This window comes from Aythya ferina (genome assembly GCF_964211825.1).
Source record: "Aythya ferina genome assembly, chromosome: 22".
NCBI lineage: Eukaryota > Metazoa > Chordata > Aves > Anseriformes > Anatidae > Aythya > Aythya ferina.
In genome coordinates, this window is record NC_140320.1 from 2,248,432 (window position 1) to 2,275,532 (window position 27,101).

The window sequence follows — 27,101 nt, forward strand, 5'->3', positions numbered from 1 at the left end:
CCCCTTCTTTATCCAGGTGACAAAAGGATTTTAACAGTTCCGTAATCTCACCACCGAGAGCTTCCAAGATGCAGATGGCTGGTATGCTGGAAGTGTCCAGGCACTCCAGGAGCTGGGCTCTGAGGGTGTGTAGGGGACAGCCCCAGCCTCACTTATCCCTACAAAGAAAGAGAAGAAACATTTTTAATATCTGTGCTTCCACAACACTGCAACAACATAAAAGCATTTACTGTGAGCCCTGATCTCTGACACAACACTGGCACCTGGGTGGTCCAGGGCTGGGCTGGGCACCCCTGGCTGCAGCTCTCCCTTCTGGCCGAGCTCTCAGCAGCTCCCTCGGGAGCGATGCTGGCTCTGGCACAGCCGCCCTGAAGCCGTTTGCCAGCTGTCCTGGTACAGGGCGCCTCTGCTGCAAGGCACGGCAGTGCTGGGAGTGTTTGGCTGCAGCGTGAGGGAGTGCTAAATCTGCTCTGCACCCCAAGGGACAGACTGCAGCAGGAGGACCCTGCCTGAAGCTGTCGCTTGTTCAGCTGCCTGCGGAGCCGGGCTGCACATTGCTGTGTTGCCCTGTGGCTGGCACCTCAGCACCTCGTGGAAGGCAGCTGCTGTAGGTGCAATGTTCATCTTCAACGCTGCTTCTGTGTCCAAACCACGCTCTGCAGGGGACTGCTCAGGGGTCTTCCCTCTCCCCACACCCCCTTCTTGCAGTTCCTGTAGCTTCTCCTACCTCTGTCCGGTCTCATCACTGCGTGGCTCCAGGCATCGATGAGGATGAGTCCCACACTGGCTGTGCTTTGTGTGCAGGAGCCGTCTGCTGCCCGCAGCATGGACAAGGCCGATTGCATCCCTGGAACAGAAAGGGGATGGGAACAGAAAAGTCATCCAGGCCCCAAAGCTGCTGCTCCCACCTCCTGATTGATCGAGCTCCATCCAGAGGGGTCCTGCCTGCTCTGCAGGCAGGCAGGAAACAGCTGCTTTGCTAAATCCCCAGCCTTGAGCTCTCCTCAGCATGAGAACAGGAACCTGCCCTGGGGCTGGAGCTGCCTGCCTCAGCTGGGGCACTGGGGGCTTCCACCCACTGCAGGGGGGATGCCTGCTGAACCGCAGCCTCTGGACTGCTGCAGCACGCTGTGCCCACTGGTACAACAACACGGACGCGAGGCCACCTCTGAATTCCTGCAGGCTTTGGGCAGGACGGGGAATGGAACAACAGCCCTAACGTTTAGGACTTTGTGCTGTCTCTCAGAGTTGGAGTGGGCAGGCCAGAGTCACTCTGCTCCCGTCACCCCCTGACCTTGGGAGGCAAGGCTCTTCCTCACACAGTCAGACCACGAAACCTGGCTTCAGAAGTTCCTCTGCGACACAAGACCTCGGTGCCCAGCACCGCTCCTCTCCAGAGGCCTGATCCTGCCCGTGTCTGACGCAGCGGGGGTGACCCCAGAGCGAATTCCACATCAATGCATGCAGAGGGGCCTGGAGACCCTGCTATAGGCCTCTTGTGGGACAGCAGCTTTTCCTCTTCCTCATTATAAATAATCACCAAGTGAATATTCCACTGCTATTTTAGAAAAGACCGTTCGTCAGCCTGAGACTGCATTTCTGCTACCAGATGGCATGCAAGAGCTTCCACAAGCACCAAACACCAATTTTCTCAGCGCTTTTCAAGCCGTTTCTGCCCTTCTTGGTGAGGCACAAAGGCCCTGCAGTGCTTCATCTCCCCCTTAAAAGCCCAATGACTGGCACGAAGCTAATGAGGGGCTCTGGGGAAACAGCTCGGTCCCCCAGCAGCAGGGTGGTCCCGAGAGGCTGGCTCCATGTGCAGCCCTGCCTCAGGCTGGAGCACGCAGAGCAGCAGTCGGTCTCGGCTATCACTTGAGATAGGCTCTACACTAAGCATCATCTGCCCTGAATTACTGGGGGGAGAGAGGGGGGTGTTTCTTAAAAGCCTTTTTGGCTCATGCATCAAGTTCATCCCTGCTTTTGCCAGCACATTTCCTTTATGCCCCACACATATGCGTAACCAGACTCTGATTGTCTGCAAGGGGCTGCGCTCGCTTCTGCTCCGAGCCACCCCTCGGTGACCCCTGATAAAAAAAAAAAAAAAATCTCCTTCCTCCCACCACGGTGGGCTCCCATTGTCACCCAAGGCAGAAGGGGGCAAGTGCAAGGCTGGTGTAACACCGGCTGATGCACGAGGGGGGTGAGCAGGGAAGAAAATGCTGCGTTCACTCCTGGCAGTGCTTTGGGTGTGTGTTTACTGTGCCTGTAACACAAGATGAGTCTTGTTTGCGTTGTGGTCTTGAGGGTTTGGCAAAGCAGAGCTCAAAGAAGTGGTTGGGAGGAGAGCCGAGAACATTAATGGATGGCTGAGCTATGACTCCAGCATCACCTTCACCTCACCAAAGACCAGTATCCTCAAAGTTGCCTCCAGGGTTTGATAACCTGATCCAGGGCATTTCTGTTGTACAGAGAGAAGAATGAGTGCAAGTCCCCCTGGAAGAGGGGGGGAAACTGCCATTACAAGTGCTCTACCCCAAAGCTGTGCAAGGGCTCACTGCTTTGAAGCAGCGCAGTTACTGCTTTGGTTCCCACTGCCCAGTTTCTGTGCTCACCTGAGGACTCATAGGTACAACACAGCGCTGCAGCTCCCTCTCAGCTGGATGAAGCTCATGGCAGGGGCATCCAAAACTTCATACATGAGGCAGGAGAGAAGCAGCCGAGCAGCAGAGCCCAGGTTTGCTGGCAGTGCCCAGTTCTCACCTTGGGTGTTGGCTTCCTGGTGCTTGCTGCTGACACGCTGCAGCCCCAGGAAGGGGGCAGAGAGCCCAGGGGAAGGTATTTTCCCAAGAGGATCCAATTTCCTCTTTCACTTCTCGTGTTCTCACTGCTGTACCCAGGGCGTTTGCCAGCACGTCCTCTGCAAGCCCATAGCTGTATCTCTTACACGGAGGCTCCTCAATGAGGAACCTCTGTGTAAGAGATACCTCCCTCCTCACATTCTCCTCCCTGCTGCTCTCACTGCCTTGTTTCAGCCTGACATAGCATGGCGGGGAGGAGTGCCAAGGGTGGGATTTCAGCAGGACACAAAACATCACTGATTGTCCCTGTCCTGGAGGGTGAGGGACTCCTGGAGGCTCAGCTGCACCTGTAGCAAACAGGCTTGTAACAACAGCCATGCCACAGGCATGTTTCTCTCCAACGTGCCCCTCTGAAGGTGACCCCATCCCTCAGCACCCAGGTGACAACCACCTGGGCTCCAGAGCCTTGTCACAAGGCAGGGTTAGGATAGAAAATGCCTCCACTTTGGAGGGGACGTGGACTGATAGAGCCCAGGTGGGCACCTCACAGTGCCAGAGGAACCAGGCACATCCCAGCCGGTGTTCCCACAGCATCAGGTGAGGAAACCCCAATGAACTGGCCTGCCAAGTGCCCACTGTGCACACCCAGTACAGAGGGGCCACTTGGAAACCTCAGCTCCTGCTCCAGCCCTTCATTGGGATTGAAAATAAACGGGGGAGGAAATAAAAGCCGGAGCAAGCCGAGCTGCCCCCAGGAGCGCGGCCCCACTAGGTGTCTCCCTCAGCCAAGGCACCAGGAGGCTCCCGCAGCACCACCACAGCGCCCAGGCCCACAGCTGCACCCCAGGCACCTCTCAGCAGGCCAGAGGGGAGGGAGCCAAGAGGAGAGAGTGGAGAGAGAAAGAATGAGCAGGCAGGGAAGGAAACTCGTGTAGGCAGCGCTGCATGGAGAGAGGCAGGCGGCCACAGCAGCTGGCCTCGCCTGCAAGGTGCCTCCATGAGCTCCTCGTTTTGGGGGGAAAGAGGCTCTGAATCAGCCTGGGAAGTCCCCTCCCTCGGGTTAAGGGTCCAGGCTTCTGGCCAGCAGCCCACTTGAGTTGTTCCCCCCTTCACCAGAAGGTCCCAAACTTTCCCCTCTGTATGTGAAGGAGCACTCCTCCTCCTGCTCGTTACAAGATCCGAGCTGTAACCCCAAGCAGCGTGGTTTGTTTCAATGTGGGGCATTTCTGGTACCGCAGGGTTCAGGCACCACTTGGAAGGAAGAACGGCCTTACACTTGTCATCCCCTGCACAGCACAGCCCAGTGCTTAAACCCAGCCCAACCCCAAAACCCAAATCGCAAACCCAAGCATCCACAAGGCTAAGTGATACGAAGGTTGCGGGACACCGTCCTCATCGTGGCGCCTTCAGTCCCTGCTGTGGCCTCGTGCTCCTGTGCTTCGTTCATCTCCCCGTGCCTCAGTGTCCCCCAGCTGCGTGTCCCACCTCAGCAAGGGAAAGGCAAGGCCGAGAGCCCTGGGCTGCAGCAGGGCCAGGAGCGAAGCCAGCAGCAGCTCCCTGGGCAAGGTGGAAGTGCCACTGCTCAGCTCTCTGCTCCCCAGCATTAGGGGAGGCTCAGCGTTTCCTCCTGCAGTCCCCAGACCCTGTCCCCACGTGGGATGGAAGCAAAACGCCAACACGAGCTCTGCAGAGACAGCAACACAAGTCAGAGGCCATCTAAGCGCAGCTGAGCTCGTACCCAAGCAGGTAGAGGTGAAATGTTGCTAAATTGGGGTTGGGAGCTGTTAGCAGTCACACCGAGCAGCAGAAACACGAGGGTTGTATAATCCAGCAGCAGCTTGGCGGTGGTGCAGGCAGCCTGGTCCCCAGGCACACAGAAATAAGAGGGTTTGACATTTGTGTCTCATTGCACCGGTTGTCTTAGAAACTGTGAGAAAAGTAAAGAGATCGGGGACCCGAACGTGATGGCAGGGGCAACCTCTCACCCCAGGGAGCCAACACAAACAGCGGGGTCAGGGAACAGGGAGCCGGGAGGGTTTTGTGCTGCTGGGAGCCCCCCAGACACTTGTGGGGTTGAGGAAAAGCCGTGTCCCATGGAAGTGACCCCAGGCAGGGCCGCCGGGAGGTCAGCTCCTGGAGAGGCCAGTCCCAAAGGGGAACGGATGACACGTGGAAGGCAAGCCACCAGGAAACATGCCAGGTCTTTGGGAGGAATTACAGCCGATGAATCAAAGGAAAACATCCCACATGATTGTTTGGAAAACCTATGCACACCGCCTGGCTGCTCCCATGGCCATGCACAGGACCGGGTCTGCCCCCAGGCTGTGAGCTGCACTGAGCATCCTGCCCCATGCCCCCCGCATGCTGCTCCAGGCAGTTTTACCAACACAGCAGCCTTGGGTGCTTAAAAAGCCCTCTTGGGCTCAAAGAGGATTTGGTCCAGGGCACACAAAGCATTTTCTCCTGCTCTTTTTTCCTTAAAAGCTTCCAGTTTTCTCTTGATAAGGCACTAAGGCTCAGGCTTGCTCAGAGACACCCCACAGGTGCCCACGCCACAATGAGCAGCCTCTGCCAGTCCTGCATTTTTGGTGAATCTCTGCCTTCTCCTCCTGCCCCAGTCCATATATCTCATTATACTGACTGTGTCCTTCTTTACATCCATTATCCCAGGCGTTTGCTCCCTTCTGCAATTGAACAAGGCAAGGTTTAAAGACCCCACTTTGCTTTCTTCTTGTCTGGCACGTGCACAACAAACCCAGTGGGGATGGAGAGCTGCTACACAGACTTTTCCGAACAGGCAAAGGGCAGACAGCACATCGAACCGTGGGGAATTCACTGCAACAAGGGCAGGTGAGAGCAGCAAACCTCGCATTGCCTAAGTAGAGCTGAAGGGGGGACAGATCTACAGATCTTTTAGGGCTTTGTCTTCTCTGGCAGGCAGCCTTCTGTGCAGCCACAGCCGCCTGCCCGCAGCAAGCACACGCTCACACTGCCAGGGAGGGAGGTGTGCTCTACCACCAGCCTGTCCCCACTGCTCGTGAGTGCTGGAGAAAGCAATTAGACAAAAAACAAGTGCAAGCAGTGAAGCATCTGACACCCCTCACAAACTAGCAGACTCAGGGTCTTGCCTTCTTCCTCCAAACCATTTTATCAGTATCATCCCAGTACCCCCCGGGCTGCCTGGAGCCTCCCAGTACCCTCCCAGTTCCCCCCAGTAATACTGGAACCAGCCAGCCCTACCTGGAGCCCCATTCTCCTCCAGTACTGCCCACAGCCACCCAGTAACTTCCCAGTGCTTTCCTCGAGGACACCCAGTAACTTCCCAGCACCACCTCAAGTACCCCAGTACCACCCCAGCAAAACCACTACTGCCTGTAGCTCTCCAGTACCCTCCCAGTAACCCCAGTGTCCCCCAGTGCCGTCCAGAGAACCCAGTACTCTCCCAGTGCCCTCCAATACAACCTATATCCCCCAGGTATTTTCCTAGCAGCCCCCAGTATTGTCCAGACCCTCCTAGTACACTTCCAGTGCCCCCCCTCCCCCCCCCAGCATTTTCTGGAGCCCCTCAATAATCTCCCAGCACCCCTGGTGCTGCCTACAGCTTCCTCATGCCCCCTAGTGCAGTCCAGAGACCCTCCAGTACTCTCCAAGTGTGTCCCAGTATTGTCCTGAACCTCCCAGTACAGTCCCAGTGCTTTCTAGATCCTCCTGCGACACTCCCAGTGCCCTCCAGTGTTGTCTGGAGATGCCCTGCAGGCAGTGGGAGGATGCAGGGGGTCTCTGGACAGCACTGGGGGTCACTGGGAGTTTGCTGAGTAGCTCTAGGCAGCACTAGGAGCGTACAGGGGGGATCTGGGCAGCACTGGGGGGCACTGGGAGAGTTCTGCTATCACTGGTGTTGTATCTGCATGTGCTCCTTATCATCTGTGTCACTGTCTCGCAATCGCAGCTGTGCCAGCAGGGGGACTCACTTCACATGCCACTGTCTGCTTGTTGACTTGTTTCCCGACTCGTATTCCCCAGCCTGCTGATGGGGAAACAAGCGAAAAAAAGAACAACCCCAAAATTAACCCCCCCCCCCCCAGCAGCCAAGCTTCCACGTGGACTGCCTGCACGGCATCCTTTAAAAAACACCTCAACCATGGGGCAGGCTTCCCACCTCACAGCTACCTGTTATTTTATGATTATTTTTGTGCTATTTTATGTTATTTTTACCTGTTTCTGTGCCCAGCAGGACCCTGAGGGTGCTGCAGGACTGGGGCTCCTCAGCCCGGAGGGGCAGCTCCCCCCTCTCGCCCTCCAGGCCCAGGTCAAGCAGCTCCCAGCTCCTGTACCACCACCTTACAGCATCACCCCAAGGGCAAGAGGAAAATACCTTTTCTCCCCTCCAGACCTCGGGGGATGTCAAGTGAAACTACAGACAGACAGGGCAGCAGCCACAGAGTTCCTGGAAAGCGCCTGCCCCAAGACACGTGTCCCAGCGGTCTGGCACAGCTGGCAGACAAATTGGGACAGAGCCAGGGCTAGGATGGCAGGGCAGGGATGGAGGTGTGCGAGGTGGAGGGGTCTGCCCACGTTTGGGAGCACAGAGCTTGTCAGAAAGCAGGAGCAAGCAATCTTTATGGGGTGTTCCCAGCAGCTGCTGCTGGACGCGGAGCAGACGAGAAAGCCACCGCTGCAGAGCACCAGAGCTCGCACCTAACCCAGCACCATCTCTCACGGAGCTCACAGCAGGGAACGAGAACGACCCCAGCTTGTACAAACCTGTCACCCACTGGGATCAGGAGGGGCTGTGGCAAAGGCTCATCACCTCGTCTGACTCCAGCTGCCAGGCAGGTCAGCTGCTCCAGCAGGGGCTTTGGCTTTCTCCAAGGAGCTGGGAGTCTCTTGGTCCGCACTGGTGACCTTAAAATCAAGGACTGAAATTAGATGCCTGCTTTCAAGCAGATGAAGCTGGACAGATTCTTCCAGTCTAGGTCTGCATGGGATCTACCAGGGAGGTGTGGTTTGTTCTGTAGCACAGCACAGACTTTCCCCCTACCTCGCTCACCCCAAAGAATTGCAATACCCTCAGCTAGAGCCAGACCCCGGTTTCTGTATGACCAACAGACCAACCAGAAAAGCAAACATGAGAAAAGAGCCTCTCTGTAGGCTGCAGCAGGCAGAATGAAACCTGCAGCCTTTCAGTTCCAGGCTGACTTTTAGCAGTGCCCAGCATGGCACTGATGAAGCTCATCACTCCAGCACTGAGCATCTATCAGGCCTACTCAGAGGACACGGTATCCACCCTCCCTGATTTACAACCTCTCTTAGAGCATCCAAGAGGACTTGTGATGGGATGCTGGAGGCAGATAATTGCCCCTCTGACCTGCCAGGTTAAGCACCCACAACAGAGGGTGGCTGTGCCTCCAAACTGAGCAATTGGCAGCTTCTGCTTGAAAGAAATTCAGAGCAGCCCCCATGGGATGTGGCAATGAGCTACAGTTTGGTTGTCTCCCCACCAGGACTCACATTTTAGTCAGTGAGAAGCAAATAACTGCAGGACTGGTAAATCCACCTTGGGACCAGCCATCCGGGACGAATTCTTTCTGTGGCACGTCAGCACCGCAAGGCCTTGCCTCAGCAGAGCTCTCGTGTGATCCTCAGGGTCTCTTTGTGTGAACACAGCTGGCTACAGACACGGCAGGCAGGGCAGGAGACATTTTGTGGCACCACGAGCAGACAGGCAGCAACCTTCAGAGGGAGGTGGGATGCCCACCGCAGCGCCGCTCCTCTGAGCAGCAGTGTCCTGGCCTGGGGTTCATTGGCACAGGTAAAATCTTTCACATCTGCTGCACTTACAGTAAGAGGGATGACAGCTTCGTTACGAATGCACAGAGCTTCCAAAGAAGAACAGCATGGAGGGTTGCCTTGGAGACTGCAGTAAGCAATGTGCTGCCAGATGACTGGGTCTCATACCACAGCAGGCACTTGCCAGAAGGGTGATCTCAGCGGTGCGCGCTGCATTATCAAACATTCCTTGAAGGAAAGACTGAATCTGTGCAAGGATCGGGTGAATCAGGCTGCAGGGAAGGTGGTTCTTTATGTTACCCATTAGTCATGTTCCTTGGCTGTGCCCACCCCCAGCAAGCACCACGGCCGTGGCGCTCAGTGGAGCGGAGAAGCCTCCCTTCCCAGGGGAGCAGCAGCTCCTCACGGTGCACACCGAGGCTGGTGGGGCTGCCAGGGGACACAGACACACCAAGTGCCCTCCATCCCCCTGGCAGAGACACGAACACAGGGCTGTTCCCTACGTCTGGTCAAACCGTGGCAAAGAAGAACGGTTGAGAACCCTTTTACTCATTTTGGATAAAGCATAAAACAGCCTCCTGGGGAACCCCAGACAAAACAAACACAAAGCTGCCCATCACGTTGTGTTACACCACCACAGACCTCTCAACTGCTACCAGCTTTCTGCCCTAAACATTTCTGCAGTTATCTGAGCTGTGGACCATTAGATTTGCATCTAGTTTTGTCCCCTGCATAACCACACTTTAAATATTTATTCCCTTCTTCTTGTGCTGGCTCCCCTTTGACAGTGTCTCCAAGGCCTGATCCCGCTCATCCTTCATGGAAGATGGCTTTATCCCATCATGACCAATCCAGTTAGCAGACGATATTTTAAGAACTACTTCAGCATTAGAGTCAAGCTACTGGTTACACAGCATTGGCAGCACAGACAGAATAAGCAAAGAAAGCAATCCATGGGAAAACCTCCAGCTTGTTAAGAAAAAACAAGCTTCTCGAAGAAGTGTTAGGCACAAGCAAAGCCCCAAAATAAAGAACAGCCACTACTGCACGTTCAGGTTGTCATTTAGTTCAACATTTCAGGGGTAATTTTACCAGTTTTCACCAGCTGCAGGTATGCTTACATGCTGTAGAAGAAAACCTTCCATGAACCTCTAAATCCTATAAGAACCACAGGTCTTGGGACTCGTACTACTTACACCATCAGTGTCTTTGAGACAAGTGTCATCATCGCAGCACCATCATATTCTCCTTTCCAGCACCATAACATTCTCCTTTCCAAACATCCAAATTTCTCCTTTTTGCTTAGGACAAGCATCAAAGCCACCCAGAAAGAGTTAACCAGTGCTCATATAACCTAATGAGCATTAGCCCACCGTAGCTTTTTGCTGGCCACTCTGTGGGGCTGGAATCAGGGAGAGGAACAGATCAGGTGGAGAATTAGGAAAACATCTCTCATGGCAAGAAAACTGCCAGGCCTCCCAAGGGAAGCGATGAAAACCCTGCTGCTTGAGTCACTTCAAACTGGACCAAGTACAGGAAAATCCAGTGTAGGGAACAAGCCTTCCCCATAGGGGGAAAATGGAGAAGTTGGATGACCTCGAATCTTTCCCATCTCTGGTTTATGTGGTTCCAGAAATCTGCAGAGGCGTACACAGCACACAACAGGTAAGTCAGATGATCTATTGTTGCTACCAGACCTGCTGCGGAGTGAGCCAACCTGATCAACGCAGCTCATACAAAGGTTTGGGGCTCTGGACTGCCAGGACCACTCTCAGCTTGAGGTGAGGTGCTAATGGGAGCAGCAATGTCAGCATCCAGAGGAAAACCCACACCCTGTGCAACAGCCAGGGCAAGGCAGCTGCCTTGATGGGTTTTAATCTCAACTGCTTGAGTCGCCGAGATTAAACATTTAAGGCAGACGTTATCTGAGAAAGGAATTTACACGTCGCATAGGGGAAGTGTCGCTTTTAAGCCTTTTCAGACAAGTTCTTCTAGTCACTCTCTATGTCCACAGCCTCAGCAAAACAAAGTCAAGGAAATATCCCCAGTAACACCGAGCAGGATACTGCTGGCTTTGTCATCTAAAAGCCACATGCTTCAGAAACAGTTACCTATTACTAGCTGGAGTGAGGGAGAAAATTCCACTGGGAAAAGCTCGTTCCTTGATTATCGTCAGCCTTTCACACTGTAGAGACAACTGCTGCTAACGGCTGGAAGAGACAGATCATTAGTTTCGTAGCAAACCCCGGCAAGGACAAGATAACTCGAACACACAGTTCATCCATCAGAGACCTGCAGTGGCCACTGTACTCCCCAGTCTGCTAGCAGATCAGCTCACAAAGAGGAATCAGCCCTCGGAGTCTGCCTGGATCCCCGCGAGGCAGCAGCTGCCCATGCAAGGACACTTGCCCCTGCCAGCGACTTGGCAGGGCAGCGAGGAGGTCTATTACTATTGCTATGCTAGCAGAGAGCCAGCCTGCTTGTTGAAACATGGTATTTGCAGGATGATGAATTCTGATTTCAAGATAATTTATAGCCTCGGTAAATAAACAGGCTTATGGCTGTTTAAACACTGTTTAAACAGTCATATACAACAGCCCTGGGCAAGCACGCTGAAGAACAGAAGAGCTGTCTGAGCTGGGAACAGATAGCAGAAGAAAGCAAGTACAAAATACTTCCCATCAGAAATGAAATGCTTCCTCTCTCAAAAACAAAACAACCCCCAACACAGCTCTCATTCACCCTTCTCCCCCTGTCCGTGCCAGAAATTCAAAACATCTTTAGCGTGACACGGTGTCGGGTCACCATCCACCAGGTGCCTTTTACACTGCTTGATCCGACTGGCTGTACCTGAGCTCACACTGATTTCACCCCACCTGTTTGGGCAACTGTATGCAGTAAAAATTGTACTTACAACATTTTTTTTCTTTTTAGATGGGATTGACAGGACTAGAAACCCTGGCAACTGTTTCAGACAGCAAATTAAGACACCTTTGAAAGCAGGGCCTTGGGGATCTGCTTTCTGCTCTGTTACCGGAGGTGTTTCAGAGTCAAGGACATCTTGGCTCCTTCCCTGCCCTTCTGTTTTAAATGTATTCTTACAGGGAAGCTGCAATAACCTGCTGCTCCGAGAACAAAAGAAATCATTAGGGGCTGGAGACACCAACCTGGGAGAAAGCAGCTAAAAGGTAAATGACAGGAAACAGCCCGCGGTTACTGAAACGCACTAATCCTCTTTTCAGTGGAATTATTCTGGACAATGTAAGGGGCTGGATATTCCCTAATAGTCATGGGATGAGAGGAAAAGGAAAGTTTCAGCTGCCTACCAAGGATTGCTCCCAGGAGGAAGGCTCAGATGAATCTCTTCTTCCAGGGAAGGGACAGAACGTTCTCCCTGCAGCCAGCTTATCGCCCCACTGCAGGACGCAGGGGGATATAGGGACAGCCCTGCCAAGAGCACGGAGGAGATGAACTCATTCCCTCCCCCATCCGCATGTTCCTATAGATCAAGCCACTTGGAATATTTATCCCATGTTCTGATCATGCCTATGGGTCTGCTTGGCTTGCTGCCCTGAAGAAATTACAGGCAAGGAAAGGGAAATTGATGAACACAACCTAACCACTGCGTGGGACCAGAACCCTTGCCAGTCTTGGATAGCAAATTCCCACTCTGAGCGAGGCTGTTACGTGCTCAGAGCAAGGTGCTTAGAGCAGGGTGCCCCAGAATTTGCTGGTTGGGCTTCCTGGCACCTCGGCCAGGTATGTGGTCAGCCCAGCAGGCAGAAGCTGGTGCCTTCACACCACAGCTGAAGCAGAGCACGAGGTAGAGCCAACGGGGCCACCAGAGCCAGCAGTGAGCGAGAAGACAGTCTTGTTCGTACAGGATCCGAATAGCCTCTGACATCAGGGTAGCTGTGTCTCTTGGACAGGAGACAGCTTCTAAAGCAGCCTGCTGTTTCCTTGTCAAATAGCCTCAGGCAATCCTCCTAGCACCCTCCATTTCCCTCTCTGACACAGAACAAGACTTTTTAAGGGGAAAACACGCAGGACCTTACTACCGTGGCAGATGACCTCATACAGACATGAAGAAGGCTTCACCCCAGCAGATTTATTTCACAGGTAGTGCAGCCTGCCCGCACTCACCTGAGGGAGCAGAGCAGAGCTCCCAGGAGCCCAAAGTGTGGGTCCCTCTCCAGTTACTGTGTTTCACTCAAGGCAAACAGCTCATGCTGTGAAGGCTGCCAGGACTGCCGATCCCTTGCCTGGCCCAGCAGGAACAGTTCTCATGTAGGTGGAAGGAAAGCGGAGCCCAGATCCAAGGGCTGAGTGCTGGCCTGGCCCAGAAGGTTGGCATCGGAGTCCAAAAGTGTGGATGTGGAGCTGAATTGCCACTAAACTCAGAGGAGCTTGAGATACAGCCTGTGTCATGTCTCTACATGCACTTTGCCTATTCTGAGCCAACTGGAAGTCCTGTGCCTGCGTTAACTCAGTGCCAAATTAGCACTAAAGGATCCTGCCTCTTAGCTGAGTTCACTGCTGCTACAGGGTGCCAGTTCAGACCTGGTTCACGTCCAGAAATCTCTGAACACAAGCAAAATGAACATGCACCTACCTGCAAAATACCAGAGGCACTCAGACAGAAACAGGCCAGGTTCAGAGTGAAGTCAGGAGCTCCAGGGACACCACCTCAGCCTCCCAGAGGTCAATTCCCCAGTGCCCTGGAGCACCCTGCTGAGTGTGGTGAACCACAGTGGTCAGGTGGCAGCAAGTTGCCTAACGTCATAGGACACAGAAAGAAAGAAAGAAAAAAAAAAAAAAAAAAAAAAGGTCATGTTTGCTAAGGCTTCATTCATCTCACATCTGACCCAGAACACAATCAGAACAGCTAGGGTGTCTAACACCCAGCTAGACACTAGTCGGTGCCATATGAAACACCCAGAGACCTCTCTATCTTTGTCTCTTCTTTCTCAGGAATTGAATCTTCTTGATTCATTGTCTCTTCTTTCTCAGAACTTCACAGAGAGGTTAGAGTATTTCCCAAACCTTTCCACCAGATGCAGTTTTGCTCACAGGCGTAGGTGTTACTGAGAATCGCTGCTGCTGGGAAGAATTGTTCAGCAAACACACTTTGAACAGGATCCATATAGAAGAGGTTTGTATTTCCTGAATGGAAACGAAACCCCTTTATATAGGCTGGATTGGAGATTCAATGGCCAGAGTGTTCCCTTCAGACCTTATTTTCTTTGGAGCTTGAGTTTACCCCACATGAGACATCTGGCACAGGACGTACAGGATACAGTTTGCTTTGGCACTGGCTGGGTTTGGAGCTCACAATGTTTAAATAGGATTTTATGAATTGAACAGTCTCACTCTCTTCTGTAATGCTTCAAATTAAGGTTTCCACATATGCCTTTAATAGAGATTCACTAAGACACTTATTGCATGTTAAATAAACATCACTCAGTGAAATAGAACACCCTCATTGAGGATTAACAAACATACAATTCAGTCAGGCTGCTGCAGCTGTTAAACCTCAAATACAACTTCAATGTCATAATCAGTCATTTTATTAAGATAATAATTGCCTTGTTAATGCTAATTAAATAACTAATGCCTTCACAGTCCCGTGACGCTGTGCTCTGATAACCCCTCAAGTAGACACGGAAGTCCATTCCCTCCCCAGCTCCAGAAAGGCTCAGGTTGGGAGTGAGGAGTTGCTGCTCACCGCCTGCTAACCCAAACAAGCTTCCAGACAGAAGTTAGAGAAGCACGATCTGGTTGTTTGGAGAATGAGGGGGGAGCAAAAAAAATAAAAAATAAAATGAACATTTGGGTTTTGTTCCTCTCTGTGCCTGAGAGGAGATTGATCAAGTTAGTCAATCCAAATGGTGAGAGACCAGAGCTTGTTTTTATCCAGGTAAGCAGGGCAGAGGAATAAATACCAGCTGACATCACCAGACATAGTGCTAGCAAAGCAGAAAGGGGTTGCTGCCTAACCACAAAGCCTACAGAAATGCACATGTCACGCCAGGAACACCTCACTGGGACTTTGCTCATAGAGCTGGGGAAACCCAGGCAACCTGCAAGCCCGACGCTCTGCTCAGAAGCTCTCAGGCCACCCAGCAGCTCGACAGGGAACGGAGAATGCCAATTTGCAGCCTGCACCTCCCAGCGTGACATTGCAAGCCGAGCTCTTTCCCCAGGAGTGTCCCAGGCGGCGCAGGCTCCCAGCTCTGTGCTCAGAACATCAGACACAGCTGTTCAGCCCCCACAGCCTGGGCACTTGCGCAGCAGTCGGGCCCAGACTCCACTGCCCGGCTGCTCGGGCTGACCATCCATCATGAGATGGACCAGATGTTCCAGCACGGGCTACGAAGGGGCTTAGCAGCAGCCTTGGAGCCCGCAGCCAAAGCGATGTTGTAACACTTGGCTGGCTATGCAGAGAGATTCCCCTGCCCCTCGTTCCCAGGTTTTGGTAATGGTTATTACTTTAAACGTTTAAAATAAAGAAAGCAAAAGTGGATTCCTTGTATCCTCGTCATTTTAATTAGAAGAATATCTTCCATAAATGGTAAATATAATTGACCTCATCTCAAAAAAGGCAGGGAGGAGCAAGTTACCGCTTGCCATGTGATAGTAACATTTACTGTAGCTCAGGGATTCAACCTATTAGCACAGGCAGGCTCCCATTTGTTAGACTATAAAATAACACATTGCCAAGCCCTATAATGGACTGCAGATTTAGATATTGATTAATTGTTAAAATATCTCCGAAATGTACTATGTTAAAAGGGAAATGACCTCATGTTTCCTTTGAGACTCCTCACCTTCCTCCTACTTCAAGAATTTCTCCAGCTTGGCCTGCTGCTATCCTTGCCATTCCCTTGCTGCCTGGGACTCCAGCACGACTCACACGAGTCCTTTTTTACTCAGTTCTCAAAAGGAATGCTAACCAAGTCCAGCTCAAAAAAAAGGAAGGAAAAAAAAAAAAAAGAAAAAGGCAGACTCCTTTTTAACCTGCTCACCTTTCACTCAAGCTTCTTCTGGCATTCAGGGAAAAAAAAAAAGTCACATTCAAACCAAAAGGCCTGCAAAGACAGACCTCCGTGGTTCAGGTCACTTCATAACTAGATGTGCTGTGGTTTGAATACAGAAAAGAAGAATAAGAGAGATGCTGACTGTGCTGAGTCCCTGACCCCGTGCATGGGGTACAGGGAACTGAGACCCCCCAGGCCCATGCAGACACCTGATGTCTCTGTCCAGATTGCAAGCACAGGGTTGCACCCCTAAGAATGCCCAGAGCTTAATTTTTATTTCATTTACTTCTTCCTTATTAATTATATATATAAAAAAAAAAAAAAAAGAAAGAAAGAATATAAGAACACCCTTGAGATGCACAAGCACAAAGCAGTGTCACATGAGTGTTCCAAAGCAGGCGAATCTGAAATTCAAGGTGCTTGGATCAGAGTGTCACCTCACCAGGAGAGAGACGCTGAATCCTGCTCCAAGCCCGAGGCTCCAGAGAAGACATTTGGCAAGACCAGGAAGGGGAGGCTGGTAACCATGACAACTGATCCTTTCTTGGTATCAGACAACAGAAATGACTCCTGAAGCACAGGCCCCATGACCACTACCACCATTTCCCTCTCGGGACAGCTCTCCGTCAGTCATGCCATGGGCAGAAAGACACTGGCATGTAACACAGCTTCACAGCCTTCAGAAGACTTCCCCTTAATTCAGAGCCCCCCGATCACCACACCTCCCTCAGCACACTCATCTTACTTCTGGGTCGCAGTTTTCCCCATTTCAAAACTAACAGGGGTGGATCCTGGGCTGTGACCTCCATACACTTTGCTCTCAAAGGAAAAGGACAACAAATGGAAAAAGCCACATGAAAACAGTGTGGGTACTGAGAAAGAGGTAAAGCGTCAGGAAATCCACCATTTTGTGGCATAATTTCATCCATCCAGAACAGCAGAAGCAATTCTGAAATGTGCAACTTAATTCTCATTGTTATTCACCGTACACGTCAGGTAAGCAGCTTTCGTCTCCACTGGGCAACCACATCACTGATTTTTATGATCTGTGCACAGCACACAAGATTAGGAATAAAATTAAAACTATTCAGATCTCAGCACTTCTGCGATCATGGCACAGGCAAGATGCACAGAACAAAGCAGCGCCCTCCCAAGCCACTTCTCAGGCATCTTAAACAGCTCACACAGAAGTAGATTCTTCCCCCTACCTTTCACGGCGCCTTCCCAGCACTTAAAGCACCTCTTGATCGTGTTGTCTTCCCAGCATGTTCACCTGGCTACAAAACAGAGAGCTGCTCCAATAACAGCTTCAGTGCTTCAGGACAGAAATATGTTGTTATTTTCTCTCTCCATTTTGGATAGTAAAAAGGGTTTTTAGGTGCCTGGCCACCCAGGAAAGGGCTCTAGCAACTGGTCGAGCTAGAAATGGAAACTAAGGAGCTGGTGGGGGGTTAAATCCCGCATTGGTGCTGCAGCTTTCTTGGAACTTTGTCCCATCTCAGGATTTTTCTAGATTAACTTTACTTTATTAAAGCAAAGGGTTTTTCAAAAGCTACAACACAGGCACCTTGCCTCTCCCAGCAGCATCCCGTAGCTCTCCCTTGCTCTCCAGAGTGCGATGGGATAGACACATAGTCACTGTGCAGCTGTATCCCCAACCACAGTTCAAACAACACTGATACGTCAGCATTAGGCTCTAAAACTCACTTTCCACCTTGGCTTTCCTGCATGCTCCCAAGCACAGGATCCTGAAAGCAACTGTTTGGTCTCCGGGATCTGACATTGAACAGTTTCAGCCAGGGCCTCCCATGTTCATCTGCGAAAACATATTCCTACCTACCTTCGGATTTCCACTTTTTCCTCCCCATAATTCCTCAGTACCCCAGGAAGGGATATGGAAGCTCACCAGGCAGAAGGAGGGCCCTGAGGAGCAGCATTTCAATCCAGCCAGGTGCTCCCACTTGGCCTAACGTAGTTTTGGGTAGAGCTGCACCTGGCCCCAAACCAAGCCTGGCCTGACACAAACCTGCCTTATCCCCACCATGGATACTCACGCACCAATGTCCCAAAATAGCCAGCACGCTGCCTAAGCAGCTTTTCCCCAAAAAACTGCCCCGTGGGGCAGGACTGAGCACCTGCTTGTCTGTGTGTTCCTTCAAGGCACCCTGTGCAATCCACACAGACCAAAGAGAAACTCCGTGCCGTAAAGAGAGCCAGGACTGTTTCAGATGTCAGTGCCTACAGCTGCTGTGTTGATTTTGAGGGAACAAATGTGCCTAGTGAAGCAGAGAGGTTAACATAACCCTGTCACTGCTCAATGCTACAAAAAGCATTAAGGTTCAAGGAGTGAGCACAGAGATCTGCGGTGAGCACACAAAAACCTTATTTGGAAATGTACTGATTTAAACACACAAAAGAATAAGAATGGAAACCAAATGTACAGAATTTCAAAACTGACATCAAACAAGCTCCGCAGGACGAACTTTTAATTAAACTATATTAAAGGCCCCTTCTCCAGAAAAAGCACAGGGCCTTAAAACTGTCCTCTTCTTTAAAAGATTTTGTAAAGGAACGCCTCACATGGAGGTGAACATTTCTGGGGGACTGAGCTTTGGGCTGGGGAGGACAGGTACCCTGCCTTAGGCAAGACCAGCAGAAAGGAAGAAGAAGACAACAGTGAGGTGAGGAAACGTGGCTTCCAAGAGATCTCCAGAAGGCAGCGGCTAGTGAGTCACAGTCTCACTTCATCAGATGTTGTCTGGACCACTTCTGGCCTGGGACATCATCTGGCTGATCCAGTTAAACGTCTTTCTTTTACCACTAAGCAAACATCACTCGAACAGCAGCGGAGGAGATTGGGAGGAGAGCTCAGGGAAGCATTACGGGTAGAAGAGTCAAAGGCAGGCACCTGGTCTGCTTCAACCTGGGCACTGAGGTCTTGTAGGGGCTTCTGTCTGGGAAGCAAATGCACATATGTAGGTTAGGAAATGGGGAGGGAGGAGGGAGAAGATATGGCAGGAACAGGAAAGTGGAAAGGCAATAAGGGATTACATTTTTTTTGTTTTATTTCGAGCCCGTGACTGCAAGCTATTCTTCCCTTCCTTCAGAAAGACTTCTTGCCCAGCTTTGCCAAGTGCTTTGCAATTCACAGGGAAGAAGGTGCTATGTGAACACAGGATCTGAACACTGCTTGGGAGCCTTTCACTTGCTGAAAAAACAACATGGAAAATAAAATTTTAAAGGAACTCACAAACAGAAAAAATATCAGGAAAAAACTCTGCTGGACCAAATTAAGGAATGAATTCCCCTAATTACCACAAGATGCTCCCCAAGTCTGACAGTATCTCTTGGAGCAGATGTGTGCAAATAATATTTTCTCAGCCTCCAGCCTGCGTGGGCAGATTCCAGCACCAGCCACTAATGTTAAAAAATACCTAATGAGCATCGACATTAAAAAACTGCCTTGGCTTTTGGTGTCTGCATTTTTCCCATCCTCCAGGCCAAGCTGCAAACATTTTGTTGGTATTATTCACATCAGAAAGTGCTTGATTACAAAAACCAAACCACTAAAATCTGGATCCATGAGAGCAATTGCTAGAAAGGAAGGACTGCAGTCCTTGAAGTTCTTATATAGAAAGAGTAAGTGCAAAGGGGCAAGTCTTAGCTTTTTCTAGCAGCAGCAGCAAACTGTATCTGCCTTGCTGGGAAGTCCCTGCAGGTCTTATTTAGGGCTGAAGAATTATACACACACAGATCCCAAGCAGGTTTCTCTCCCTAATTTCCCATGTGATTAGCTGTACCGGAAAGGCTGCACAGCAGTGGGGTGTCTTGGAGTGATATCTTTGCTGAACAACAGCAAGTTTGCAGCTGCAGAAAAGCATCAGATAAAATTGTGCCAAGTTTTTCTCCATTGTGCTTCTCTTGCTGCTGGGAGCTACAGCTAAATGAGGAGGAAGCAACAAAACTCTTGCAGGTTCTTTTGATCTTTGCCCTTTGTGGTGCATTGACAAGCAAAGTAAAGAACTGGGCCCTGCCAGAACAGATATGGCATGGGTAGAGAAGGTGGGAAATGTTGCTTTGGTCACAGCTCTAGTAAGGGCTTTCACAGAGAGACTTGATGTATACACATCATCAGAAAAAAATAAGTAAAGGTACAGGTTTTTTCTTTTTGAGCCAGTGCATCTAAATTGGTACCGATCCATATTTAGGGTATTGGAGGGTACTAAAGGCAGAGGGAACTTTTAAACAGAATTTTCCCCCACATTCCAGGATGAGGAAAGAGGGGGAAAACTCTTCCCTGGAGAGCTGGATAAATGTGATCATACCATCAAGGTACTCAGAGAGGCTCTTGCTCATGTGCCTGTGGAGCAAAACTTGGGGGCAGACATACTCCTCCATAAGAGGAAGAGAAATATTCTCATTTTTGAAATGAGTACAGAGAAGGATGAAGTGACTGGCCCAGGGTCTCAGAGATTTTATATGAGACAAGAATAAATGTTCTGAATTCTGCCATCCTTTGCCTCCCCTCTGCCACTGGTGCTATGTAGCTGCTCTACTAATGTTCAAGTGGAGATCATTACAGTAGCTGGTAAAGAACCGCTTCCTAAGTATCACTTTTCTACCTCCTTCTCCCTCTCCCTTGTTCAGAGCAAGGTCTCCCTCTCTCTGCTCAGAAATCCACCCTTTAGGTCAAAAAGCAACTGTTTTAATTAGACAATGATTGCTTTAAACAGAAAAAAATGCACTGGAATGAGGGCACTGAGAAAATTTCCCTTAGCCTGTGGTAGCCACTTGACCTGTTATCAGAGTGATGCTGTGCACGGCCTTTGCAGGGCTGCATGAGGACAGAGATGAGATTGCTTCTTGGAAGAGCGAGAAATTAAGAAATGTTACTTGAAACCTTGCCAGTTAATCCTTCAGAGGGTGAAGGACTGGCCCCTTCAGCACTACACTGACAGCAGGTATCTTTCCTGCTTGTTTGGAGTTCAGTTTCAAAATCCAAGTTCTCATCCTCCTCACAGCCCCCGTCTCTACCCCCACTCTCCATCCTCATTTCTGAATGAGCTCCAAGGTTGATTTCCTGCATGTTTGAATAGGACCAGCTTGACACAGCCTGCCTTGGGATGAAATCACCAACTTGGCTTGCCTTCTGTCTGAAAAACAAATCCTTCTGCAGGGCTTTCATCTAGAAAAAGGACAAGGATTCTGAAACGCAGGCAGGCCTCTGCCAAGTTCCTGTGAACTGGTGCCTGAGTAAAGCTTATGTTTTCTGTGTATTTATCTTAGCTTTAATAAAGGTTACCTAGCTGAGGTTTTACACTACAAAATAAAAAATGAACCTCTTCCTGTTTACCCCGCTAGTAGCTCAAAATAAAGAAACAAAGATACAGGTAAGCGAGATATGGAGAGCTTACATAAAGTGAATGTTTCCAAGGAATGGGGAGCCACGCATGTGGAAATCCCACACCATGTGAGCAAAGACCAGGGTGAGCTCAGAGAAAGGAAAACCAGGGCACCAGCCTCAAACGACAGGGGTTCTAATATAATTCCCTTTTTTCCTTTGAGTTCTTCCATGACCAAATCTTTAAAAGTACCTGATGGGAATAACATCCTTTGGGATCTCTGGGCTTCAGCTTTCCCATTAACTCTACAGAAAATGGTGAAGATGATGCTAATTTATGGGGGTCTAGGAGCTCATGCAAGCAGTATCATGCAATGGCTGGACAGTTAATGGATATAAGGCATGAACAGAGAGTGAGGGAATGGAGAGCAGCCAACCTGGGGCAAGTTCCCAGTCTGGCAGTAGGTGGTATGATGTGTGCTGGGGCCTGCTGAGGGCTGTGGTTCCTGCACTGGTTCTGGGACATGGTTGCTTCCAGGACAGTCCCCAAATCTGACAAGCAATTGATGGACTGCGAAACACTGGAGCAGAGAAGTACAGTAGGAGCTGTGGGTTCAGCGATGAGTTTGTTATACTAGGGTACCTGCATTCCAGAGGGCATGGGAGATGAAGGACTAAGTTGTCCCAGCACAGTCTACCTTGATGAAGGCATATAAAGGCTGTCTGAAATGGGTCCCAGTGCCATGACAAGGTGACGTGACTGAAGAGCAGCTGGTTGATGAGATGGGGAAAAAGAAGAGTGGGACAGACTGAGGGAGGGAGGGAGGGACAATTCCCCCAAGCTCCACTGATGCTTTAACAGTATAGCAACATCCTTCTACATTAATGGCTATACCATACACATTTCTGACTGTTACTTTGAGGGTGACAGAAGAAACAGGTCTTTAAAAAAATAAATAAATAAACAACAGCCTATATCACCATAAAATTACTAAGCAAAGGCCTGCTTACTCTGTGGTCTGGGCTCAGCACAAAGGGCAGGCAATACACCTGCCATGGTGCTATTCTTAGGAATTTTCTCAAGCAAGCTCATCAGCCCAACCTCCCCCAGTTTAGCCATAGCTGAACCACAAAATGTGGCACTACAACTGTACTAGGTTGTGAAGGTGTTTACTGGGCACATGCAAGCAGCTACAGGCGAGGCTAGGTTACATATCTGCTCTGCAGGAGGTTGCACTAATGCTTGCTAACACTTCTTCTCGTTGGAGAGCTAGGGTCTGAGAGCCACCATATGGTTATCATTGGTACCGGAGGAGCATGTGGCCAGGACATGTGTAACTCACATTTTCCTCTGGACCACACTCAGCCTGCACTTGTTTATTGTGGGGGTGGGACTGGAAAAATCATTGACTCACCATCAGGAACAAAACATTTAAAACCTTGAGCTGAAAATGACTCTTTTTTAACCAAGCTTTTCTGCTGGTGCACAGGAAGGAGAAGAAGTATTGAGTGGGAAAGTCTGTGGGCTGTACAAGCAGGAAGGGACATGGCACTGCTCTGGCCAGTGTCAGGTTTCTACTCCAGAATTGCTCTAATCTATACCTGGTTGAGCCCACACAGAAAAATAAAGAGCCACGGTATCTCTGTTCCTCAAGCCATGTGTTTTAGATATCATTGCACTTTGAAATGTTTCCATTCCAAAATGATTTGACCATGTATCTCAACCTGCCCACCCATCAGCTAGGATCTAATGATGTGGACAGACTCTACAACTGGCCCATACTGTTCTGAAATGCAACGTGATGGGAGGGGGGGTTGTTTAAAGGTTTAGTGTGGAATTCTGTGCATTGCAGGTACAATACCCAGCTCTGCTGAGCATTTACTGGCAACTTTGTGAAGTCATTTTGCAGCTTTGTCCCCCAGCTTACCTGTGTTACTGGATCAAAGTTTGCAAAGCATGTGTGGTTCTAACAGTGTTTTTATGATCTACAACAGAAGAAAACAAACCTATAGAAAAATCGAAGACATAAAATGGCTGTGAGCAGAAAGTCCTCACATTTGTGCAGTGCTACCCTCTGCCCCATCCCACAGCTGAATTCAGCAGCTGCACTTGGGTCTGCTTCAGTGAGGCTAGCTGAAACACTCCTCTACTCACAAAGATCCTTCAGATCTAAGGAAGCTGTGCTGGGTCTACAATCTGAGACAGGCTTAAGCCTGGGTTCTGCTGCATCCAGTTCCATTTGCCACGATGTGTTCTGCCAAGCTTGCCTGAGCACAGGAGAAGCTTCCAGTTCCAATTCTCAGCTCTGTTCTCTTGCCTCTTTCCATTCTTCCTCTCTCATTCTGCTGCCGGAAAACACAAGAACAATGGAGATTAGCCAGATCTCAAAGGCCTTTCAAGTGTTTTCCAAAAAGCACGAAACCTCTGCCTCTGTTCCTTGCTGACGTCACGCAAAGCCAGCTCTCCCCCACCCCACGCTCTCCCAGACATCTGAGAACAGTGAGTGCCTCACATAACTGAAGGGGGTTCCTAGCCTCAAATCTAACAAACAATAAGACAACTGAACATCTGGAAGGAACAGATGCTTCTCGGATCCCTGGAGAGCGTGTTTCAATGTGCACTTTATACCACCCAGGGCTGCCTGCCCATGGAGAGGGGGAAGATGGGTTCCTTGGCAGAACGGCACCCATCAGCCATGAATCAGAGCTGTTGGTTCTCTAGTACGTAGGCGTGTTGGTGGCTCACTGCAAAGAACAGCTACAGATTGAACTGCACTGCTCACCTGATGACCCTAAAATGCACAGCAAAGACAGGCAGATCGTCACAGCATATTTGGATCAGGCAGATTCAGGAATAACTAGGAGGAAGCTGCTGGCTGAAGATCGTGAAGACAGGCACGTACAGAATCAGTGGGCCAGATCCAACAGCCACGTAACCCTACTCTTCAGAAATTATTCACTCTCAACTCACAGTAGGGTTCACAGGAGAATGGGTTTGCTTGGTTGGGTCTGTGAATTCTTCAATCAGAATGAATAACACAGGTCTGCAGCTGAAACACAGAGATTAAACACTGGGTTCGACACCAACACCACTACTGGGGCAGGAGCCTCTTGTCTCCTTTTGTAGACCAAGCACAGACAGGAACAAAATACACCTGTCCTTTAGCCACGATAACTGAGTGCCCTTCTCAGATCTCCTATTTTCTCTGCCTAGCACCCAAAGGAGCAGGAGGCGAGCAGCAGCACAGACCAGCCTCAGCTGCCAAGGTTCTGTGGGAAGGACACTTTGAAGACTGGCCCCGTGCTATTTTTGCAGCCCAGCCCTGTGTATCTGTTTTTCCAAGTGCCAGATAAACTTCAGTCAGACCCTCTGCGCTCTCACCTTTGGAAACGAATGAGTGAGATCATCCCTGCTGGGTGAGAAGGGGAAGACCTGTGCTCAGAAAGTCCCACCTACAGGCAACAGGGAAAGCAGGAGAGAACATAGCCAGTGCCACAGCCTAGTCTGTACTCAGCTAAGGCGAGCCCCAGAACTCCAAACTCATGGAAGTTTACAGTGCAAATCCACAAGGCATTAATCCAGTTCAGTCACTTCCAACACAGTCACTAAGCTGCCAAGCAGCAGCATAGGGAGTTACATAGAAATAATCTCAGCCCCAGCTTCTTGTGGCATCATAAATTGCCTGTGTCGTCAGTCAGCAGAAACCTGAGATGAAATTCTTTCCTTTGCAGTTAATTATTTCCAAGTCTTTGCAGCCTTTGCAGAGCTGGTGAAAGGTGCCGAATTGACAGCCCTGAAGAAATAGGCTTTCCATTTGTCCACGGAGGTAGGGAGAAGTGAGCGAACAGCGAGGACTTCAGCCTGCTCTGCCAATGTGCTGCAAAGCTTCTGCTCAAGTTGGACTACTCTTACTCCTACCAGTCCATGCTGAGCAGCTCTGTTGCACGCCCTGGAAAAACCACGGCCTCAAACTTATGTAGCTTATTCACAGGGCCAAACCCAACGTGAATTTTACCCCATGTGCCTGGCAGCCCTCTAAGCCTCCTCCAGACCCGCTGCTGACGTTTATCATGGCCAGGTGCAAATCTTCTTGCACTGGCCTAGAGCCACGAGACAAGCATGTTTTTAAGAATTTCACCCTCCTACCAGACAGTGTTTTTCAATATTTTGCATTAAATCTTCTGCTGTATTTGATTAGCCTGCAGCAGCTGTTTTCCACTCTCACAACAAATCATAAATCTATAAGCTTATGTGTGAGAGACTGTCTGTGCCTGAGAATGCATGTGTCTGAGAAACCGTGTGGCTGCACAGCTGCGTATGAGCCCATACCTGAATGTAGACTTGAGAGAGATAGGGCAAGTCAATGAACCCTCATACATAAACAAGTTTGAACCCATGTTGCAGGCCATACGGTAAGGCAGGATGGCTTGTGTGTGCAAACGTGTAAGAATTCCCACTTGGATAATGCAGACAAATTTGTGTAATTCTGAGAACATGAGAATCCATGTTAATAAATACTTGACTGCACTGATGTGAGTTCATACATGTGCATATGCTTCTGTGAAGGAGAGTTTTAACATGAGCATGTACAATACAGGAGCATGGGAATATCAGAGCACAGGTAAATGTGTCGTGAAGCCCTGGAGATGCACCCACTACCATGCCCAAAAACATGAGTCCATGTGCAGTCGTGTTTGTGATTGTGTGTACTCAGTCAAGAACTGCTTGTTGTGAGGCCAAGATCCTCTGTCCCATGGCCAATTCAGATAAGGAGTGCAAATGGCTGAAAGAGGAGGGAGGGGAAACTGCTACATACATTAAAAAAAAAAAAAAAAAAGCGTTATTCAAAGACTATAAAAGGCAAAAGTTTGGATGAAGGAGAAGAGAGAGAGTTGCCAAGTTGTTACAGAAAAAAAAAGAAAAAAAAAAAGAAGGAGCAAGCTGCTGCCAGGTCTTGGCACGTGTGCTTTTACTTGTATAAATCAGTCACTCTAGACCTATGGTAGTTCTTGCTGACAAGCTGTCAAGCTCCTTGGCTGAGGGAATAGGGCATGTGCTTTACATGCACTTACAGAATAGTAAACTGTTATTAAAAGTGGAAAAAAAAGTCTGATTTACTTGTGGTTTTGCCTGCTCGGCTGTATTATCACAGAACAAATTCACTCGTGCATGGAGTAGTCAGGGTGCATGGAAAACTACAGGCTAACCTCCCTGTGGAAGCACTTGACCTCTTAAGGGGATAGGCAGAAACAAAACATCTCCAGGAATGAGAATGTTAAATGAAGAAATGGGCTTAAGCCACAGAAATGCTGTGTGGATTTCAAACAGCCCAAAGCACTGGGGGATGTGGTTCACCCCTGCTTTGAACTGGACAGACACCTGTGAGCGTCCCAGCCTGACGCAGGAGATGGGGAAAGCACCTCTAGGCAGGCTTAGCTCAGGGTTGGGATCGGGCCCATTGCCCCATAAACCCCAGGCTCATGAGCTGGGCCCAGAGCAGAGCAGCCAACAGTCCTGGGCTGCCTGGGGTGCAGGGACGGGAGGAGAAGCCTGCTGGTTTTGATGACAAGGGAAACCAGGAGGCATGTGCTTTGTCTGAAGGCTGCTGGACCACTGGCATGAATGGGCTTTAGACAGCAGGAGATAGGAAGGATAGATGTTCAGCTTAGGGGGAGAGAAGGGAATTAAAAGCAGAAAAGCCAAAAAAGGATTTGGAGATGTTACATGAAGAGAATAAATAGATAATTGTCTGTGGAAAACCTGACCAGACTAGTTCTCTCAGTATTGACTTTGCAGTTAAGTATAGCCTCATCTCTGCCTTCCCACGTTACAGAGCATTCAGCCTGTTTTATCACTCAACAGGCAGCACAAATGAAGGCACATAAATAAATACAGGCACGCACCAGTCTGGACGCCTTGCCTGTGTTACCCCACCAAGCACCACGCTGACACTCATTCTGACAACCATCCAGAACCTCTCAGCCTTCCCAAGGCTGATGTCTACTTTTCTAGTCTATCCCAGACTAACTCATTTTGGGCAGTAATATGGCACCCACGATGTCAGTCCGCACACCAGACTCTTAGGAAACAAGTTTGTCAGGCAATTCAAACTTAAAGGAATAAAAAGTAGAACC

At 50.0% G+C, this 27,101-nt stretch overlaps 1 protein-coding gene across 7 annotated transcripts in view; it reads right to left on the reverse strand.

Moving 5' to 3' along the window:
• The window catches only part of LOC311422649 (uncharacterized protein), a 36,924-nt gene that overhangs the window by 1,268 nt on the left and 8,555 nt on the right, over positions 1-27,101 (reverse strand). Inside the window, exons 5-13 of one of the 7 annotated variants that reach the window (XM_084495929.1) lie at positions 23,750-24,010; positions 23,122-23,312; positions 22,895-22,973; positions 16,834-16,940; positions 13,201-13,361; positions 8,310-8,860; positions 7,609-7,703; positions 728-847; positions 52-158 (exon numbers count right to left, since the gene is read on the reverse strand). In XM_084495929.1, coding sequence (XP_084352055.1) covers positions 52-158; positions 728-847; positions 7,609-7,703; positions 8,310-8,311 — 324 coding nt within the window. In that variant the 5' untranslated portion in view covers positions 8,312-8,860; positions 13,201-13,361; positions 16,834-16,940; ... (1 more) ...; positions 23,122-23,312; positions 23,750-24,010. The other 6 variants (XR_014685453.1, XR_014685452.1, XR_014685454.1 and 3 more) reach the window with 6 other exon arrangements.